The 22,414-nt window shown below is 45.3% G+C and overlaps 1 protein-coding gene across 1 annotated transcript in view; it reads left to right on the forward strand.

Moving 5' to 3' along the window:
- The window catches only part of LOXHD1 (lipoxygenase homology PLAT domains 1), a gene marked incomplete at its 5' end in the record, with an annotated part of 374,771 nt that overhangs the window by 169,826 nt on the left and 182,531 nt on the right, over positions 1–22,414 (forward strand). Inside the window, 5 exons of the mRNA XM_082254549.1 lie at positions 259–509; positions 3,431–3,566; positions 7,933–8,093; positions 8,219–8,305; positions 18,244–18,379. Of these exons, the coding sequence (XP_082110675.1) occupies positions 259–509; positions 3,431–3,566; positions 7,933–8,093; positions 8,219–8,305; positions 18,244–18,379 (771 nt within the window). The remainder of the gene's footprint in view (positions 1–258; positions 510–3,430; positions 3,567–7,932; positions 8,094–8,218; positions 8,306–18,243; positions 18,380–22,414) is intronic.

A 22,414-nucleotide genomic window follows, 5' to 3' on the forward strand; every position in this document is an offset into this window, starting at 1 on the left:
TCAATTAAAACTGTACTCCAGACAAACTGCTAAATATGTTTTTGAAATGCACAGCAATATACAGTAACTGTTAGATTGCAAATTGAGTTGTGATTCTGTTCAGTCAGTTTTGTGGTCTATACACCCCTTCCAGACAGCATAGGTGGGTCCTGGAACTCCACAACAGTAGCAGAAGAGCTTGTCTACAAACATACCCCCCCCCCAGCCCCCTGATTACCCCATAATAAATAGTCTAATGCAATGTTTTGCAATCCCCAGGCATTGTCTACAGTGTCTCTGTAGTGACTGGAGACATCCGAGGAGCTGGGACAGACTCGAAGGTCCACGTCATTCTTCATGGATCAAAAGGGTTAAAAAACAGTGGCAGGATCTTTCTTGAGGGAGGAGAGTTTGAACGACGGAAGATTGACGTCTTCAACATAGAGATCGCTGCTTTACTCAGCCCCCTCAGCCGGGTGACCATCGGGCATGACGGGAATGGCGTTGGCGCTGGATGGTACTGCGAGAAGGTCAGCAGACTTCTTTGTCTCATATTAGAGGTGTCTTTAAAGGGACTGTGTTGTGGTTTTGTACATATTGAAATATATTTTATTTTTATTTTCTCTATCGTTCATCGACAGACGCAGCTCCATCTCTTCAGAGACCATTGGGTTATGTTCATGTGTGTGTAAAGTCAGGCGTCCCAATACTTTTGACAATATAGTGTACTATAATTCACAGTTACCTAAAATATGTGCAAAAAAAATGGATTTTTGTAAGAACTTACCATAAAATCCTTTTCTCTGAAGTTCATCGACAGATGCAGCTCCATCTCTTCAGAGACCATTGGGTTATGCTTCTCCAATCAGGAATAGGCACTAGGCAGGAAAAAAAGTTTAACCACGCCTATGGGGGCTGTCCCTGCAGGCATAACCCCACACACTCTGCTATCAGCAATCAGTTTGTTTCTGCCTAGTTTTAGGAACGCAGAAGGTTGCCTTCTTGGTGGCTATCCCTTCTGCTCACAGAGTATCTGAATTGGTGACGTTGTCATGCCGCTCACCTTATCTGGTGGTACACAGAGATAAAGTGGTACTTCGACCTAATCAGTCGTTTCAGCACATTGTGTAGCCTTCACTCTGTCCTAAGCCCAAGCATTCAAGGGAATTTGTCTTGCATTCTTTGGATGTGGTTCGGGCTATCAGGGTTTACCTGGCGGCTACTGAGTCTTCTAGAAAGTCGGATGCTCTTTTTTGTCCTTACCGAAGGACCTCATAAAGGATTGGCTGCTTCTGTTGTGACCATATCCAGATGGATCATGCAGACGGTTGTTCAGGCTTATTCATTGAAGGGTCAGGTTCCTCCTTTCCCAGTGAAGGCGCATTCATGAGAGCGCTAAATGCCTCTTGGGCTTTTTCGCCATCAGGCGTCGGTGCTGCAAGTCTGCAACTTGATCGTCTATGCACACGGTCACAAAATTCTACAAGGTAGATGTGTTGGCATCTTCGGATGCTTCCTTTGGCCGCAAGGTTTTGCAGGCTGCTGTTTAAGAGAACTTTTTTGTTTCTCTTTGAGGGTGTATGTTTTTTCAGATGAGCTTCAATTGTTCCTGGTTGAGCTTCATGTTACCTGGTTGGCTGAGTTTTGCCTTTGGGGAAATTATGGCTTCTTTGCATTGTCTTCCCACCCCTCATGGATATACTGCTTTGGGACATCCCAATGGTCTCTGAATAGATGGAGCTGCGTCTGTCGATGAACAATAGAGAAAACTGGATTTTTGTAAGAACTCACCGTAAAATCCTTTTCTCTGAAGTTCATCGACAGACGCAGCACTCGCCCTTCTACTTCTGAGTGTATGTGTTTTTTTCTATTCTAAACACTGCTTGCATCTAAACTGCTAGATGATAGCAGAGTGTGTGTGGCTATGCCTGCAGGGACAGCCCAATAGTCATGGTTAAACTTTTTTCCTGCCTAGTGCCTGTTCCTGATTGGAGGAGCATAACCCAATGGTTTCTGAAGAGATGGAGCTGCGTCTGTTGATGAACTTCAGAGAAAAGGATTTTATTGTTTATAAGTTCTTCCAAAAATCATTTTTTTTGCACATATTTTAGGTAACTGTGAATTATAGTACACTATATTGTCAAAAGTATTGGGACGCTTGCCTTTACACGCACATGAACTTTAATGGCATCCCAGTCTTAGTCTGTAGGGTTCAATATTGAGTTGGCCCACCCTTTGCCGCTATAACAGCTTCAACTCTTCTGGGAAGGCTGTCCACAAGGTTTAAGAGTGTGTCTATGGGAATGTTTGATCATTCTTTCAAAAGCGCTTTTGTGAGGTCAGGCACTGATGTTTGACGAGAAGGCCTGGATCGCAGTCTGCGCTCTAATTCATCTCAAAGATGTTCTATCGGGTTGAGGTCAGGTGCAGGTCAGTCAAGTTCCTCCACCCCCAGACTCACTCATCCATGTCTTTATGGACCTTTCTTTGTGCACTGGTCCAAATCATTTGGTGGAGGGGGGATTATGGTGTGGGGTTGTTTTTCATGGGTTTGACTTGGCCCCTTACTTCCAGTGAAGGGAATTCTTAAGGTGTCAGCATACCAAGACATTTTGGACAATTTCATGCTTCCTACTTTGTGGGAACAGTTTGGCGATGGCCTTTTCCTGTTCCAACATGGCTGCGCACCAATGCACAAAGCAAGGTCTATAAAGACATGAATGAGTGAGTTTGGGGTGGAGGAACTTGACTGGCCTGCACAGAGTCCTGACTTCAACCTGATAGAACACCTTTGGGATGAATTAGAGTGGAGACTGCAAGCCAGGCCTTCTCGTCCAACTTCATTGCCGGACCTCACAAATGCGGTTCTGGAAGAATGGTCAAACATTCCCATAGACACACTCCTAACCCTTGTGGACAGCCTTCCCAGAAGAGTTGAAGCTGTTATAGCGGCAAAGGGTGGGCCAACTCAATATTGAACTCTACAGACTAAGACTGGGATGCCATTAAAGTTCATGTGCGTGTAAAGACAGACGTCCCAGTACTTTTGACAATATAGTGTGTATTAATATGCTGTATTCTCCTTTTTGGCAAGCAGGTGGAGATTTTTTTTCTAAACATTTTGTATTTTTAACCACTTTCATTGCGAGGGCATGCTTTATATAAAGAGGGCTTTGAAAAAAACACTCGGGCGCCCAGTGCAGCCATGAATGGCTGTGATCCGAGCTGTCTTTGGACAGCTCAGATCACAGCTAAAAGTTTTGGTTTAGACTTGCTGTTGGGGTGCCGCAAAACTGTGCAGTTGAGCATATATTTAACTAATGCTGCCTTCCATGTGGCTCTCCCTTTGACCAGTTTTCTTCCTTTAGGGTCCTCCTACCTGTACACTAGATTGTGCCCAGTTATAGACTTGGCACAGCCTCCATATAACCGATTCTGTTTTCTCATTAAGGTGGTGGTCTACTGCCCTTTCACCGGCATTGAACAGACCTTCCCATGTGGCAGATGGCTGGACATCGATGAAGGAGATGGTTTAATAGAACGGGAACTTTATGAAATGGTTTCTCTGCGACAGAAAAGACAAAAGAGTAAGAAAACAACTGCATTTAAAGTGATACTAAAGTCTCATTTTTTTTTTGCTTAAAATTAACAAACATGTTATACTTACCTCCTCTGTGCAGGAGGTTTTGCACAGAGCAGCCTGGATCCTCCTCTTCTCAGGTCCCTCTTCTCTACTCCTGGCCCCTCCCTCCTGATGAGTCCCTCTTCTCTACTCCTGGCCCCTGCCTCCTGACGAGTCTGTCTTCTCTGCTCCTGGCCCCTCCATCCTGTCTTCTCTGCTCCTGGCCCCTCCCTTCTGACGAGTCCCTCTTCTTTGCTCCTGGCCCCTCCCTCCTGATGAGTCCCTCTTCTCTGCTCCTGGCCCTGCCTCCTGACAAGTCCCTCTTCTCTGCTCCTGGCCCCTCTCTCCTGATGAGTCCCTCTTCTCTGCTCCTGGCCCCTCCATTCTGACGAGTCCCTCTTCTCTGCTCCTGGCCTCTCCCTCCTGACGAGTCCCTCTTCTTTGCTTCTGGCCCTGCCTCCTGACAAGTCCCTCTTCTCTGCTCCTGGCCCCTCCCTCCTAATGAGTCCCTCTTCTCTGCTCCTGGCCCCTCCCTCCGGATGAGTCCCTCTTCTCTGCTCCTGGCCCCTCCATTCTGACGAGTCCCTCTTCTCTGCTCCTGGCCCCTCCCTCCTGACGAGTCCCTCTTCTCTACTCCTGGCCCCTGCCTCCTGACGAGTCCCTCTTCTCTGCTCCTGGCCTCTCCCTCCTGACGAGTCCCTCTTCTCTGCTCCTGGCCCCTCCCTCCTGACGAGTCCCTCTTCTATGCTCCTGGCCCCTCCCTCCTAACGAGTCCCTCTTCTCTGCTCCTGGCCCCTCCCTCCAGACGAGTCCCTCTTCTCTGCTCCTGGGCCCTCCCTCCTGATGAGTCCCTCTTCTCTGCTCCTGGCCCCTCCCTCCTGACGAGTCCCTCTTCTCTGCTCCTGGCCCCTCCCTCCTGATGAGTCCCTCTTCTCTGCTCCTGGCCCCTCCCTCCTGATGAGTCCCTCTTCTCTGCTCCTGGGCCCTCCCTCCTGATGAGTCCCTCTTGTCTGCTCTTGGCCCCTCCCTCCTGATGAGTCCCTCTTCTCTGCTCCTGGCCCCTCCCTCCTGACGAGTCCCTCTCCTCTTCTCCTGGCTCCTCCCTCCTGACGAGTCCCTCTTCTCTGCCCCTGCCTCCTGACGAGTCCCTCTTCTCTTCTCCTGGCCCCTCCCTCCTGATGGATCCCTCTTCTCTGCTCCTGGCCTCTCTCTCCTGATGGATCCCTCTTCTCTTCTCCTGGCCCCTTCCTCCTGATGGGTCCCTCTTCTCTGCTCCTGGCCCCTCCCCCCGACGAGTCCCTCGTCCCTGCTCCTGGCCCCTCCCTCCTGCCAAGTGCCCCCACAGCAAGCAGCTTCCACCAGCTATGATCTGCCTGCTATGATCTGTACAGACACCCATTGACCAAGTGATGATGTCATTGGGTCTAAAATAAGATATATAATGAAAATAGAAAGTTTTTTTTTTTTTAACTTTAACCATTTGCCGTGCAGCAGCCGGTTATACGGTGACAGGTTCCAGAAGAAACGTCGTACCTGTACGGCAGTCCGCGGGAGCGATCCTGGGGGCACTTGCCAGTGGGGAAGCCAATCCACGGGCCGGCTACCGCAATTGCCACCGGGCACCCACGATCACTCCCTGTGAAGAGAGAACAGCGGTCTGCTGTGGTAAACACAGCAGACCGTTGTTCTCTCTGGTATCAATGCAGAGCTCTTGTGTTCCTCCTATTTAGGATCACAGGTCTCTGTATTGATTCCATAAGCCTATCCCCCCCACAGTTAGAAAACAACCCCTAGGCTCACACTTAACCCTTTGATCAGAAGCAGGCAGAACAGGGAGGGGGATCAGTGTTGTAGAAGCAGTTAGAGGAACGATGCCCTGTGTCTGTGTCTCACCCTGCAGCAGCTGAAAGCTAGCAGAAGGTGGAGAAACAGCTGCTGCAGAGAGCCGCACAGGGCTTCCTTCTGTAATTGCCCCTCTGCCCGACCACACCGATTCCCCATGCTGTTAGGGCCCTCCTGTGTACCTGGGCCCCCTACAGGAGGACTGGTGGTCCCTCCCTATCAGCGGCCCTGACATCCATACATAATAAAATCTTGGCAAAGTCTTGGACCTTTCCACATTTCATCCAGAAACCTAAAAATAGTTTTGGTTTGAATTGTGATTTAACTTTTTGCTTTATTTTTACCTTTTCTGACCTTCTTACCATGAGTGGGCAAATAGTGTTGGAAGCTATTGCAAAGCTCTCTGCAGCTTGGGTAACATACAGCCATATAGAAGACAGCACATTGCTTTCAGTGGTTTCTCCTTGTTTTTGCCATGCTCATCATGCAATATTGGTTGCCAGAGACTGTAAGAAAGGAAATCACAGGTTATGTGTGGACCTCAGATACAGTAATAGTCAGATGTATAGGAACTATACATCTGCTGAACAGGGGGTATTCACGATTGGATTTGTACATGAACTTAAATTCTTAAAGTATAACTAAAGACAAAACTTTTATTTATTTTCAGTTTTTTAGTTTTGGATAGAGGGGAGGTGGATTATAACCCCAGTCGGGTTTTTATTGCTTGTAACCGAGAGATTCGGCACATCCAGAGTAGTAAAGAAGTCTTTGGTTTATTGGTATTCCATACTCACAGGCTTAAAACATGACACATAGGAGAACCACAATGTTCAGCAGACGCGTTTCACACAAAGTGCTTATTCAATAAACCAAAGACTTCTTTACTACTCTGGATGTGCCGCATCTCTCTCTCTCTGTTACATGGACGTTCCGGGTTGCGGACCTAAGCAGGCACCCTAAGTGGTTGCCACAAGTAGTGTTGTTATACTCCACACCTGCGGATAACTTTGGAGCGGTGTACATCTTTTGTCTTTCTGCCTATGGGTTTTTATTGCTGTCTGTGCCTCTGTTAGGGAGTTTACACCTCTCTACTTCTCCTGTTTACCAATTTTTATGGAAAGTGAAAGTAAAAGAAGTTACCCAAATGTTGGGTTATCCCCAGAATAGTAATAGAGGGAAAATCTTCTAATGGAGACACTAGTTCTGGTATCCTGGGGGACCCCAAAGTATTCCCTTAATTTGCAGGGATTTCCTCCAAATACCTGTTTGGCTATGGGACCGGAAGTGACGGGATATCCTCCCAATGGGACACAGATGGCGATAGAAAAATCTGCTAGGTGTTATAACTGTCCTCTGCTCTATCCAAAATGGTAAAAAAAGGTTTGGCCTATAGTTCTACTTTAACCACTTGCCGACCAGTCACGTTGACCATACTGCGGCAAAGTGGCTCGTTTTCGTCCAGCGACGTAGACCTACGTCGCTGGACTCCTCCCCTTGTGGGTGGCGCGCGCACGCCGCCGGGGGCTCCCTCCCGCTGTATTCAGTCACAGCAGGAGTCGGGCCAGGGGAGGAGCGGCGGTGATCACCGCCGCTCTTCCCCGATCATCGGGGAATCGAGTGTGGAGATCCGCCCGCTTGTGTGAACAAAGCGGGCGGATCTCCTAAGTTACAGACAGGGTCAGATTGCAGAGTTCAGCATAGCTGAACCTGCGATCTGTCCCTGTGTCACTCAGTCACCTCCCCCCACACATGTCAGTAAGCACCAGGCATACATTAACCCCTTGATCACCAATAAAAATTAACCGCTTCCCTGCCAGTGTCATTTTTACAGTAACAATGCATATTTATAGCACTGATTACTGTAGTAATGTCACTGGTACCCCCAAAAGTGTCAAAAATGTAGGTCAAGGGTCCGATCTGTCCGCCGCAATGTCACAGTCCCGCAAAAAAAAACGCAGATCGCCGCCATTACTCGTTAAAAAAAACACCAAAAATGACAAAAATCTTTCCCTTAGTTAGTAAACGCAATAACTTTTGCGCAAACCAATCAGAATACGCTTATTGTGATTTTTTTTACCAAACATATGTAGCAGAAAACAAATTGACAAAAAATGTAAAAAAATTTTGATTTTTACATTTTTTTGGGGGGAATTTCATATAAAAAAATGTGAAAAATATTGTTATTTTTTCAAAATCTATGCTATTTTTTTGTTTATAGCGCAAAAAGTAAATATCGCACAGGTGATCAAATACCACCAAAAGAAAGCTCTATTTGTGGGAAAAAAAGGACGTAAATTTTGTTTGGGTACGGCGTCGCACGACCGCGCAATAGTCAGTTAAAGTCGCACAGTGCCGAATCAGCAGGGATGGAATAACCCAACCTTAGCTTACCATGGAGAGGCCTTGCAAGGCTTTTTAGACCTGAACTGTTCCTCTTGCTCTAAAACTAATATTACCCCATTATTACCCCATCCTTTTTTTTTTAGAACACCCATGGTCACTTTGGATATGGACAAGTGATATTAGAAATGCTGGAACAGATGCCAATATCCTTCTGCAGATCTATGGACAGAAGGGAAAGTCAGATGAATTGAGGCTGGACAACAAATCGGATAATTTTGAAACAGGACAGTTAGACAAGTTTATGGTAAGTGGCTCCAGTCACTTCACATTCAGCTGCTTCAGGAAAGTATAACCTAAAGGTTATGTAGAGATTGGCTAGAATGAATCAAAAAGCCCTCCATCTGTCTGTCCTTGTGTTGTCTTTTGCAGATTGAACTTCCAGACCTTGGGCCCCTATATAAGATCAGGATATGGCATGAGAAGAGGAATGCTTTTAGTGGTTGGCATCTAGCTAAGGTGAGAATGGTTATATCTGATTATTCTTTATTTGTGTGTATGTATAAACACAATGCGTGTGTGTTTTATATACAGTATCTCACAAAAGTGAGTACACCCCTCACATTTTTGTAAATATTTTATTATATCTTTTCATGTGACAACACTAAAGAAATGACACTTTGCTACAATGTAAAGTAGTGAGTGTACAGCTTGTATAACAGTGTAAATTTGCTGTCCCCTCAAAATAACTCAACACACAGCCATTAATGTCTAAACCGCTGGCAACAAAAGTGAGTACACCCCTAAGTGAAAATGTCCAAATTGGGCCCAAATTGTCAATATTTTGTGTGGCCACCATTATTTTCCAGCACTGCCTTAACCCTTTTGGACATGGAGTTAATCAGAGCTTCACAGGTTGCCACTGGAGTCCTCTTCCACTGCTGCATGATGACATCACAGAGTTGGTGGATGTTAGAGACCTTGCGCTCCTCCACCTTTGGTTTGAGGATGCCCCACAGATGCTCAATAGGGTTTAGGTCTGGACACATGCTTGGCCAGTCCATCACCTAAACCCTCAGCTTCTTTAGCAAGGCAATGGTCTTGGAGGTGTGTTTGGGGTCATTATGTTGGAATACTGCCCTGCGGTCCAGTCATGCTCTGCTTCAGTATGTCACAGTACATGTTGGCATTCATGGTTTCCTCATTTAACTGTAGCTCCCCAGTGCCGGCAGCACTCATACAGTCCCAGACCATGACACTCCCACCACCATGCTTAACTGTAGGCAAGACACACTTGTCTTTGAACTCCTCACCTGGTTGCCACTACAAACGCTTGATACCATCTGAACCAAATACGTTTATTTTGGTCTCATCAGACCACATGACATGGTTCCAGTAATCCATGTCCTTAGTCTGCTTATCTTTGGCAAACTATTTGCAGGCTTTCTTCTGCATCATCTTTAGAAGAGGCTTCCTTCTGGGATGACAGCCATGCAGACCAATTTGATGCAGTGAACGGCGTATGGTCTGAGCACTGGCAGGCTGACCCCCCCACCCCTTCAACCTCTGCAGCAATACTGTCAGCAATTATAAGTCTATTTCCCAAAGGCAACCTATGGATATGACGCTGAGCAGGTGCACTCAACTTCTTTGTTCGACCATGGTGAGGTCTGTTCTGAGTGGAACCTGTCCTGTTAAACCACTGTATGGTCTTGGCCACCGTGCTGCAGCTCAGTCTCAGGGTCTTGGCAATCTTCTTATAGCCTAGGCCATCTTTATATAGAGCAACAATTCTTTTATTTTAGATCTTCAGAGAGTTATTTGCCATGAGGTGCCATGTTGAACTTCCAGTGACCAGTATGAGAGAGTCTCTCATGCTGGTCACTGGATGTTCAACATGGCACCTCATGGCAAATAACTCTCTGAAGATCTAAAATAAAAGATAACACCAAATTTAACACACCTGCTCCCTATTCACACCTGAGACCTTGTAACACTAACGAGTCACAAGAGAAAATGGCTAAATGGGCCCAATTTGGACCTTTTCACTCAGGGATGTATTCACTTTTGTTGCCAGTGGTTTAGACTAATGGGCCATACACACTATAATATTTTCTGAAGACTTTTTCTTTAGACTTACCAAAACCATATAATATGAGGTCAAACCTAAACACTTTCAATTTGTATGCAATCTGGCAGGCCCTTGCACTACATAGAAAAAGTAAATTTGAAGGAAATCTAACCACAAAAGTTGGATAGTGTGTATCCAGCTTTAGTCATCACAGAAAGCAGGTAAGAGAAGATCTTTCCATGCAGGGAATATTCATGCACAGCAAAGAGTAATTATTTTCTAGCCTGCTCTTATTGCAAAGCTCTGTCTGTTTTCTTCAAGAAGACTAACCTGCCTTAGTTACAGGCTCCCTTAAGCTGGCCTTACAACTGTATTGTAGAATTTCATTTGAATGAGAAAAAAATCACTCGTTGCACAATTCCATGGTGCCTTCATGAACTAGAATTATTTTGAATGACTTAGAGTACCATGTCAATGTCTTAAAGTGATACTAAACACATAAAGTTTAATTTACATTGTCCTTTCTATTTCTGTATGTGGATGATGGCACTGTAATTATTTTAATTAAAAAAAACATCTAAGTACCTTTTTCCTAATTGTTATACAGCTGTCACATGACCCAGCTCTCTCCCAGCCTGTCTGCTGGGAAACATAAGCAGGAGGAGCTTCTAGTCCTCTGCTGCTGGTCACATGTTCAAAAAAAAAAATACAGCCTTTGGAATACAGAGTAAAAAGAAATAATTAACCATTTGAATACCGGGCACTTTTATCCCCTTCTGGCCCAGGCCAGTTTTCAGCTTCCAGTGCTGTCACACTTTGAATGACAATTGTGCGATTATGTAATGCTGTATCCAAACAAAATTTTTATCATTTTTTTTAGATAGAGCTTTCTTTTGATGGTATTAAATCACCACTGAGTTTTTATTTTTTGCTAAACAAACAAAAAAAGTTTTTCTCAGTTTCTATTATAAAATGTTGTAAATAATTTTCTCCCTCACTGATGTGCGCTGATGAGGCTACACTGATGGGCACTGATATGCTGCACTGATGAGGTGGCACTGATGGGAACTGATATGTGGCACTTATGGGCACTGATAGGCGGAACTGATGGGCAATGATAGGCAGCACTGATGTGAACTGATAGGCGGCACTGATGGGCAATGATAAGCACTGATAGGCAGCACTGATGTGAACTGATAGGCAGCACTGATGGGCGGCACTGATGGACATTGATAGGCAGCACTGATGAGGAGACACTGATGGGCACTGATAGGTGGCACTGATGAAGAGGCACTGAACTGGCATCACTGATAGGCACTGACAAGCATCACTGATGGGCATTGAAAGGCATCACTGGTTGGCATTGATTGGCATCACTGATTGGGCTGCACTGATAATCATTGCACTGATTATTATTGTGCTTATCGGCTCTCCTCAAGCACTGTCAGTGTTAGGAGAGAAATGACGATAACTGGCACTTCCTATTTACACTGTGATCAGCTGTGATTGGGCACAGCTGATCACAGGATAAAGAGCCTACGTCATAGGCTCCTTACCGTGATCAGTGATGCGGTGTGTCCAAGCGACACACCGCACCACGGATCGAGCAGCCATTTTTAAGGATGTCATATGGCTTCCTCAGAACAATGAAACCCCCCCCCCCCCCCGGCTGTCAGTCTGCTATAGGCCAGGCAGAAACTTTATCATTTTTCTAACAGTAACATGGTGTGGGCTGATTTCTTCCAGTCACAGGCTGTGTCACGCCCCACCAGCCTGTGTCTTAGAGTAAGAGGGAGGTGAAGCCTCCATCAATCTATATGTAATACCCCGCCCCCATTGTGTTTAATTGGTTAATGGGTATAGCTGAGGAGGCTGGGAGTGGGATGTCATTTACCACTGTTTATAAGCCCACATGTCTGACTTTATAGTCACATGGGCTGCTCAGATGTGATAGGGAGGAAATGCTCAGCATAAAAACTCACTGAAAACTGAGCTTGTGCAGAGTTGCCACTACAGCTGCAAAATACCTATCTGAATTGGGGACATGAACAACTAGAGAGCAGCAGGATCAACAAGTTATTTTGAAGAATACAGAGAACGAATCTCATAGTGACTGAGTGAGTGTGTGAACAGCACGTAATACACCATTTATTGATAGTTTTTTATGATGTGGGTTTAGCAGCACTTTAATTTTAATAGCCTGGAAGTTCTACTTCCAGATTACATTTGACAAGTACATGCCTATAAGACTAGTTGCAATTTATCTTGGAGCATACTCAACAATTAGAAATGTGTTCGTTCCCATTAGATTTTTCAAAAAAGTATCATCCTTGTGTGACGGTGGCGGGTATCAGAGCCCTGGCCTTCTCATCCACCTCGTGACCAAAGACCAAGCAATCTCACACCCTGCCGTCACTTGCGTAACAATGCCACTCTCAGCTGCACCCAGCACACAGATTGTCCAGCTTGCGGGGACCACAATCTAGATGCCAGCAGACTGAGCGCGATTGTCACGGGTTAATTAACGATTAACTCTTTCTCTGCCACCACCTCTAAATTATAATGAGCGGAGAGGACGCTCGTGATTTTACAAATATCAATTATGACTTTAGAATAACCGTCTGTAACACACCCACTGTCACCTCAGACCAGAATGTTTCAGATAGGTTAGCCTAAACAGTACAAATATCAATTATGACTTTAAAATAACTGTCTGTAACACACAGTAGCGTGCTTCAGGAGGCAGGTTCGTTTGGGTCAGTTTGCGTTTAAGAGCTTAGAGACAAAGTTAACACTTTTCAAAATAGGGTTTAATTATAAGAAAGGTTAAAATTGGTGCGAATAAAAATATTTACAGAAAACTGGGTTACAAAGAAATAGAGACACAATACAGCAATTGAGAAATATGAAGAGAAAGGATGAAAATACATTAAAACGGTCCTGGTATTACCTTAGTTTCGGAAGCTGAACATGTGATATTTGGTTCCCCTTGAGCGATGTTATGGCCTCGATGTTAGGATGAGAACTGAGCTCTCTATCAGTTCCTGTCCTTTTCTCTGACCCCCCAGGGGGTGTCACCAGAAGTACTTAGCCAATAGGCTCTGAGTCTTATAAACTGCTAAGGGACCTCCCCGTTTGACAGATTAATAAAAGCACTCATATCTTGAGATATAAAACGGTTACATGCTTGAAACCGATATTTTATAGTCTGGTTTTAAATGTCCTATCTTTAGACACTAAACATGGGTTATTTCAGAGTAACCTCTGACCTGTAAGGCATCTGATCGCTAGCTTGTCTTTACTAGGCATGAGGGGGTTCATGTTTGATATTAATTCGATCGATATTTTATGGGGCACCCAAATATCTACTTTCCAGAGACATATCTTGCTTGGGTATAAAGTTAGGAAGTTTTGTGGTTAACTGTGTCATTTTCGAATGACCTAGGAGCCATATGCTGTGTTCAGATTACCAATTCACTCTAGAGCATGAGGAGACGGAATGTCTGCTTGGTCAATCTGCTTGTGTATAGTAGAGGTGTGAAAAATGTCAGCTGTGCAGGGACCTGGCATTCAGTGACCCAGGGGGTCATTACACTGCCAAAAGGCTGGGGCATGAGGCTGGTAAGAATGACCATTTCCACCACTGTCCACTAAGCTCGCAACACAAGATGGATGCTTGCGACAGAGTTTGAACAAAATGGCGGCCTGACAAACTACGGTGCCAACACACGATACCATTACACCTTGCCCTTTGATTTTTTTGCTCGCTCTGGTCAAAACCAGTTGTTGAATGGTCCACAGGTGTAAGGCCAGTTTTAGTCATCAGACCTATAGCCTTCTTACATGCAGACTAATGTGTATATAATTCAGACTCACAGGCTGGTTCGGATGGAGACTGCCTCTGACACTTGACAGTATCCAAATCTTCATCCGTCAGACATTGGTGTTGATCAGGTGCCTGCCAATTAAAACACACAGACCAAGACAGCCTCCCAACATGTGTCTCAGCAGCAATAGCTTTCCCAAGAGAGCCCTGACTGACTTCAGACTCTTTCCATTTGTGGCCACAACTCACCTGTCTCTAATTGGAATCCACTCTTGTTCCTCAAACTCCCTTTCATTGCCACAACCATTTGTATGCATAGTGTACAAAAAAATTGCCATAATTGACAGGGTCTATACTCCAGTCACCTTCGCTCATGCTCCAGAAACTTACAACTCAATGGGTCTTCCACAGACATGCACAATCTACAGTAGATCAGGGGTCTCCAAACTATGGCCCTCCAGTTGTTCAGGAACTACAATTCCCATCACGCCTAGTCATGTCTCTGAATCTCAAGAGTTTTACAATGCCTCATGGAATGTGTAGTTCCACAACAGCTGGAGGGCCGTAGTTTGGAGATCCATGGTCTAGATGAAAACTGGGTAAAGGACCCTAAAGCCAATTTTTTTTAACCTTACAGAAAGAAGGTAATTGTAAATGATGACTTATAAGGAAGATAATAATTAAGGAGTAATGATAAATGAGAATAATAAATAAAATATTAATACATACAAATATTAAATAAAATGATAAATAATAATTAAAAAAAAGAATAATAGGTGAGGAAGATAAAAAATATTTGTATTAATCATGATTTTTGCCCAGTGGCTCAGCATGGGGGGGGGGGGGGTGGCCCGGGGATGTCCCCGGGCGCAATATCTAGAGGGGTGCAGAAAAGCTCAGACTCCCACAGTCCCAATTCCACAGTGTGCCACTTTGTGCTCCCTGCCACCGCCGCTCTCCATAATCTGACCTAGCACTGGCCGAACCTCTCTGGCTGTCCGGGTTCAGTGACAGGCGCCCTCTGTGATTGGCTGCACATGTACGGCCACGGTGGCGGGCGGAGCTGGCTTTGTCAGTGATCGCAGTTGGTGCAGCCACTTTCTCCCGCCTCGCTGTCCAGGACTAACCGCTGGCTGGGTAGGCTTAAGGCTTCCAATCTCCTCCGCACTCAGCATAGGAAACAAGAAGAGCCCAGGTGAGTGGTGGCTGTGCATGTCATGCTAGAGCCGGGCTGGATGGAGACGAGCTGGCTCAGCAGTGACTGGGACATTGAATCCTAGGGGGGAAACATTTCTTCCCATACTCCTACTTCAGTGGCTGATCGCTGGTCCTACTCCTATTTCTACAGTACTGCAGACTGCTTGTTTACTAGATTCCTGGGTCCATGTGGCTCACATGGCCCCAGGAATCTTGTAAACAACAAGCAGTCTGCAGAACTATAACATCAGCTTTCCGTGTCATGTCAGGGCTGTTGACAAAGGGCAAACAATGCATTCATGCCCAACCCTTAGTTCCCTTGAAGAGGGAATAGGAGGAGGACCAGCCACCAGCCACTGAAGTAAGAGTAGGGTGGGCCTCCAATGGTCCATCAGAACATACCTCTTGTCTGCTAGGGGACACTGGGAGGTAGGTGCTCCTCGACATGATGGCTGGATATGTGGTCATGGAAAGCTGATACACACCCAGACATTCCTGCTATAGAAGTACTTTGAGCTTCTAGTTTAGAGGTTGGCAACCCCCGACCTGGCGTGCCAGAAATTACACCAAGCATATATTTTTGGGGGCATGCCAGGGATGCCTGGGACACCCTTCAACGCTGCAGCAAAGGCCACTGGCACAAGTGGGAGCACAGCTGGGATCACCTCATTGCCCTCCTGTCTCCGTTCCTGCCCACCTCACTTGGCTTGCATAAGCCAACATTGAAGCAGCGGATAGTCAAATCTACGTGGTGGTGTGCCACGCTGCACCCCTGCATGAATGCTGCTAAGCTCTTCCTCACATCCTCAGACTACACTCAGGCTTGCCACGGGACATGCAGCTTAGTGGCTCCTCCCTGCACACAGCCAATCTGTTTCTTTTCCAGCTAGAACCTCGATCGGCACAGCCTGTGCTGGCGGTTGCAGTTTTGACCTGTAAAATCCTCAGACTGCAACAGCCAGATACACACTGTGCAAATCCTGGCTGTATCTGCAAAAGTAATCAGATCTTAGCCGTGCACAGTTTTGGGAAGAACAGCTCCTCTGCCCTGCTGAAATTTCCTCCCCTGCCCTCCTGACACCCTCCCCCTTTGCCCTACTGATGTCCCCCCCTCTCCTCTGCTGACACCTCCCCCAATCTGCCCTGCAGATGTGCCCCTCTGCCCTGCTGATGTCCCCCCCCCCCACTCTGCCCTGCTGATGTCCCCCCCCCCATTCTGCTCTGCAAATTCCCCCTCTTCCCTGGTGATGCCCGTCCTCTGCCCTGCTAACGCCCGTCCTCTGCCCTGCTAACGCCCGTCCTATGCCCTGCTAATGCCCGTCCTATGCCCTGCTAACACCCATCCTCTTCCCTGCTTACCCCCTACCTTTGCCCTGCTGACCCCAGTCCTCTCTCTTGCTGACTCCAGTCCTCTCCTTTGCTGACTGTGTCCTTTGGCTTAATGACCCCATTCTCTGCCCTGCTGACCTCTGTTTTCCACCCTGCTGAACCCTGTACACTGTCCTACTAATTCCTGTCCACTGCACTGCTGACCCCCTGTCCTCTGACCCCTGTCTTTTGCTTTGCTGACCCCTAAACACTACCCTTCTGACCTCCTATTCTATACATTTTTACTGCATCCCCACAACAGAAAGACTTGATCTGATCTGAGGTCTGATGGTGAAGAGATTTGGATTGATCTGAGATGGGAAGGTGCAGGAATTGGGGTGATGTGTGCAAGGCCCAGGGGACTTCCACTCGGTGTGTTTCACTTCTCCTGCCACCATCTTCCTGCACCTCCTGGGGGGACACACCATCCCTCGGGGCTGATAATGTAGGTAGCTACTATGTGCATTACTCTCAATAAAGTAAAATAACAAATGAAAATAAATTTGAGTACACTGGTATTACTTTAATTACAACAGTATTTTCTTAATATACAATACATGTGCTTAGGTGAGGGGTTTAATACTGTTCTAGTGGAAAAGACTCGCTAGTGCTAAAATTCCACGGGTTAAGGGGCGCAAATGACTTGCCTTGCCCCGGGCGCTAAAAACCCACGCTATGCCACTGTGTTTGGCAATGACTATAAAAATATATACATGAACTGGGGAGAAATATGACTAATGAAAATGATGATGGTTAATACAAGTGATATCACATATTTATTCTGATGATGACCATGAAATCATCTGATGATGAGGCATTTAAAAGATGTCTATGATGACATCAAACATATTCATATAAGGCAGCCTTTTTCAACCTTCTTAACACGGAGGAACCCTTGAAATAACTTTCTGGTCTCATGGAACCTCTGCTAAAAACTACTATATTTACAGCTCATGGCACATTAGTGTGATGGTCATTGGGAACAATGCTAGAATAGGGAAAGAGATTGTTGGAACTCAGGATGACATCCAAAAAATAGTATTCCTTTTTTGAAAAGACATGTACAACCCAGTGTTGTACATGTCTTTTCCATAAAGGAATACTATTTTTTGGATGTCATCCTGAGTGCCGACCATCTCTTTCCTTATTCTGGTAGATTGGATGTGTCAGCAGCCTTGAGGTCTGTTATTTGGGAAGCTGTTATTTGGGAAAGTTGTAGAGCTTACGCACCTGTTTTCCATTGGGAACAACGCTCCCTACATCTGGGTCATTGGGAAGAGTTCCCCTTTTCAGACGGGTAAAAAGATCATTGTTAGTGGTTACTTATCTGAGGCACAGAAACTGCTCATTGCTCAAAAAACCTCTGGGGGAACCTTAGGGAACCATGGAACGGAGGTTGAGAAAGGCTGATATAAGGTATGAATGACATGAAATATGACAGATGATAATGTTAACGTGATGATGGTTGAAAAATGTAATGTGGCATATTGGTATTGATGATGGCAATGACAACGGATGAAGAAAATGAATGCCAAAGATTGTTGATGATGACTGTAGATGGGCGATGATGATGATGGTGACTGCTAGTGAATAAGAGTTGCTGAGTAATGGTGGCAACAAAGACCGAAAGCATGAGAAAGGCGATTTTTGATAGTGACTTCTGATGTATGTGGATTGCAATGGTGAGGATCGATTATGTCCATTATTCATACTATTGACAGTTGATGAAGACTGTGAGTGATGATGTTGTTTACATTTTGATTATAATGGTGATTATTTATGGTAATGCCTGATATGATATGTCTTATTAAATTGATCACAATTGAGGGATAAGAAGATGACCAGCTATTATGGCTTATAATTGATAAAACCGATAACGCAAAAAAACCACAAATATTGATGATAACCGATCATGATTATCAATGTGGATTATCCTTATTACCTTATTATCTGGTCTCTGTCAACTTCTTCCTGACCCTTTTTCTTTTAAAACAGTTGACTATGCTGAAGACCCTGACCAAAGAGAAATACACCTTTAAATGTGGGCGTTGGTTGGACCTGAATGAAGAGGATGGGGAGATTGTACGGGAGCTTCCGGCAGAGGGACCACTGGTGCTTGAGGTTTTACCAGGTGAGGCTGCAACATCCAAAACACTTTGTGGAAGGTGATGCAACCATAAGCTGAGTGCAGCAACCAAAACTTCACAGCTAGGCCCCAATGTGGAGATTTTTTGCTCTTAGGTTCTAAACAGTGGCATCACTAGGGTTGGTGTCACCCCGTGCAGTACAATATAGTGTCACCACCCCCCCCCCCCAGCCTGCCACCTAAACCTAGCAGCATCACTATGCATCCATTAACTAACTATATAGTTACATAGTTAGGTTGAAAAAAGACACACGTCCATCTAGGTTCAAGCAATAGAAAAAAAAACCCTCTATGTACAGCAGGTAAAATAAGTATTGAACACGTCACTATTTTTCTAGGTAAATATAAGGCGCTATTGATTAAATTTTCACCACGTTAGTAACAACCTATGCAACCCATATTTACAAAGAAACCAAATAAATAAGTTCAGAAATTAAGTTATGTGTATTAAAAATGGAATGACACAGCGAAAAGTATTAAGCACGCTAACTGAAATTTGTTTAATACTTTGTACAAAATCCTTTGTTGGTAATAACAGCTTCGAGAAGCCTCCTGTATTGAGAAACTAGTGCATTGCTCAGGTGTAATTTTGGCTCATTCTTCCACACAAACTGTCTTCAAATCTTCAAGGGCTGTGGGCCTCTTCTATGAACTCTGATCTTTAGTTCTTTCCATAGATTTTCTATTGGATTCAAGTTCGGTGATTGGTTGGGCCATTCTAGCAGCTTTATTTTATTTCTTTGAAACCAATTGAGAGTTTCCTTGACTTCTCCTGGTAGATGGCAACAGATTTTTATCAAGAATGTCTCGGTACATTTTTCCATTCATCCTTCCTTCAATAAAATTAAGTTTGTCAGTACCGTATGCTGAATAACAGCCCCACGCCATGATGTTCCCACCTCCAAACTTCACTGTTGGTATTGGGGTGTTTTTTGGGGTGAAGTGCCATTTGACCTCCAAACATGGTGTGTATTATGGCATCCAAAGAGTTCAATTTTGGTCTCATCTGACCAGACTATATTCTCCCAGTATTTCACAGGCTTGTCTAAATGTCATGCAGCAAACTTTAAACGAGCTTCAACATGCTTTTTCTTCAGCAATGGAGTCTTGCGTGGTGATATCGTGATATCAGTTGAAAGCGTTTCTTCTGTTCTAAATGGAGAAAAGACTGTATCTCTTAATGCTTTTGGAATAATGCGTGCAAAAAAGGGAGTGATTGGTGTGTTTTCTGATTTTTTTTTTTTTTCTAGGTCAGTGATTTCCTGGATAAGGGCAGATTGGAGATGTAGGAGTTCCGTCTTTTTTCTGGATCGCAGTTCGATTAGTTTGCCACGTATGTGGGCTTTGTGGGCTTCCCAAAGAAATCCAGGAGAGATCCCTGGGTTGTCATTTTCATTAAAATAAGCGGTGAGCTCATCTCCTATCTGTGTCCTATCCATCAAATCCAAAAGTAGGGAGTCATTCAGTTTCCAATTGGTAGATTTGATGGTAGATTTGATGGGGAGTGAGGGGATATTTAGGCAAAGGCAGATAGGGGCATGGTCCGAGAGGGTGGAAGTCTAAATTTTTGAGTGCGCAAGAAGTCGTAAGTGATGGGGATATAATCGATCCTCGAATAGGATTTATGGAGATGGGAGTAGTGGAAGTAGTCCATGTCTTTAGGGTGCATTATTCTCCACGTATCCATTAACTGAGCATCGAGGAATCGTTTACGAAAAAAAGTTAGATGTTTATGTGGGCTATGGGACAAGCTATGGGAGGTGTCAAGTTTAGGTTCCAAGGGGGTGTTCAAGTCTCCTGTGAGGAGAATGCAACCATGGGCAAATTCAGACAATTTAGACAAAATGGAAGTTAGGAAACCAACTTGATCATGGTTGGGGGCATAAACGTTAGCTAGGGTGCATGAAAAATTACCCAAGTAACCTTTCAAAAATATAAATATATATCTACCACAAGTGTCAGTTAAAGAGGACTCAAGCCTGAAAGACACATCTCTGTGTATACCAATGGCGACCCCTTTTGCTTCATATACATCTGATAGACTATAATGCCAAGAGGGACAGTTGAGAGAGAAAAGTTTCACTGAGGTAGTGTGAGTAAGATGGTTTTCCTGTAAAAAGATAATGTCCCTCTGCAGGCGTTTTAGCTCTCTGAATAACTGGTGTCGTTTACCAGGGGCATGTAAGCCCCGGACAATAATTGACAATAAATGAAGGGTCGCCATGGCTATCAGAGAGACGTAACCTCCAGCACAGGTAATGTAACAGATAGCCACAAGGCAGGGAAGGTGGAGGGGGAGGGAAATGAGAGGGTAGAGAGGGAGTAGAAAGAGAGGTGGTGAAAAAAGAATGAGCAAAAGAGCAGAAACAACATTGGATGTTGGAAACCTTTAAATGCATCGTGTACATAATTGCACGTAAAGCTTTGCGGTGCCAGTGCGGGGGATCAGCGCGGCCCCGCACAACCAACACCGCCCCCACCAAAAGAGTGGGCAATGCAGACACGCAGAGCAGCGTGACACCCCACAAGGGGGGAAGGGGGACCCAACGAGCCGGGAGTGACTGTACTGAAAATTATGGGTGATTCCGTAAAGGTACTTGGGAATTAACCAATTCTTAACACAAAGCATAATCATATACATAATACCATCCTTACAAACATATTGCTCTACTAACTATGAGGTAGAGTAATTGGGTGAGCTAGCAGACAGTACAACTGTGCTTGTTGGGTGGAACTCACGTGTTGGAGGTGAGACATCAGTGTCTGAGCATGTAGAGAGATCTTGACTGATTTCTTGTAAGCTATTGGGGTAGAAGTGAGTTAAAAAAGATAGAACATAAAACAACGGAACTATAAACGATCCCACAAGATCGGGGATATATGACAGGTTTCGGTCAGCAGGCCTAAGGGAGTCTCATGGAAGTTGGCCCATTTAAATGGCAGGACCCAGGATAGCTGATCTGCACTGCTTGGAGACCTTCTGCCAGGAAATCTCCGGCAAGGATGGCAGGGAAGGGATATCCTCCTGTCAACCAGGGCGGAGTGATGTTAAGTTCAAGGCAGAATTTTTTCAGATCCTCTGGGAAGCGAAGAGTGGCCATCCTGCCATCCCTTGTGACCAGGCAGGCGGGGAAGCCCCACCTGTAATGAATTGCATTATTGCGGAGATTGTCGGTAAGAGGCTTCAGGCACAATGGCAGTCCAGAGTCTCCTTTGCCAGGTCAGGGAAGAAGGATAGTGCGGCTCCGTCAAAGTCCAATATAGACGCCTCTCTAGCTTTCCTCATAATTCGTTCCTTCCTTTTCCTCAAAATAATGCACTCTACAAATAACATCCCCCGGGATATCCGATGATAAATTACATGGAGGGCACGATGTACTCTAGTAGTAATGGGTGGTCCGCCGAGTTCTCGAGTAAGCTATTGAAAACCCCCTGGATGGTAGCAGGCAGGTCCTCATCTTTGGTGGCCTCCGGAACACCTCTGATCCGAATATTGTTCAGTCTATTGCAGTTTTCCTGGTCTTCTATTTTGTATAGGGCCATTTTGTTTTGTTTTGCCATTTTGTTTGCAATAGCAAGGCTACGGTTGCAGGCCCGGAGATCTCTGATGGCCATAGCGTGGTGATCAAGGCGCTGCTCCGAATCCTCCACCTGAATGAAAACCTGAGATAGGTCTGACTGGACAGCTGAGACCTCCTTTTTAATTGCCAGTTCAAGGCTATGGAGCATCGATGCCAACAGCAGCTACCTCAGATCAGCGAGTGGAGACTCCGTCTCTTCCCAAGCAAACATGGGAGGCCGGGGAGCTGTGGCTGGACATAGTTCTGTGAGGAGAGGCGGAGCCAGAGCCGCGTTGAGAATAGCCAGCATCCTCCGGAGTAAGATGTTCTTCTGGTTCGGTGGCCAGGAATAGTTTAATTGACCCTGAGGGGGTGTTTTTGGATGGAAGGGACCTTCCCGTTCCCTTGGCCATCACAGAGTGGCAATAATGTGGTATTTCTGGGTGCTAATGGAGCAAAT

The sequence above is a fragment of the Pelophylax lessonae genome (assembly GCF_965119305.1).
Source record: "Pelophylax lessonae genome assembly, chromosome: 1".
Lineage (NCBI taxonomy): Eukaryota > Metazoa > Chordata > Amphibia > Anura > Ranidae > Pelophylax > Pelophylax lessonae.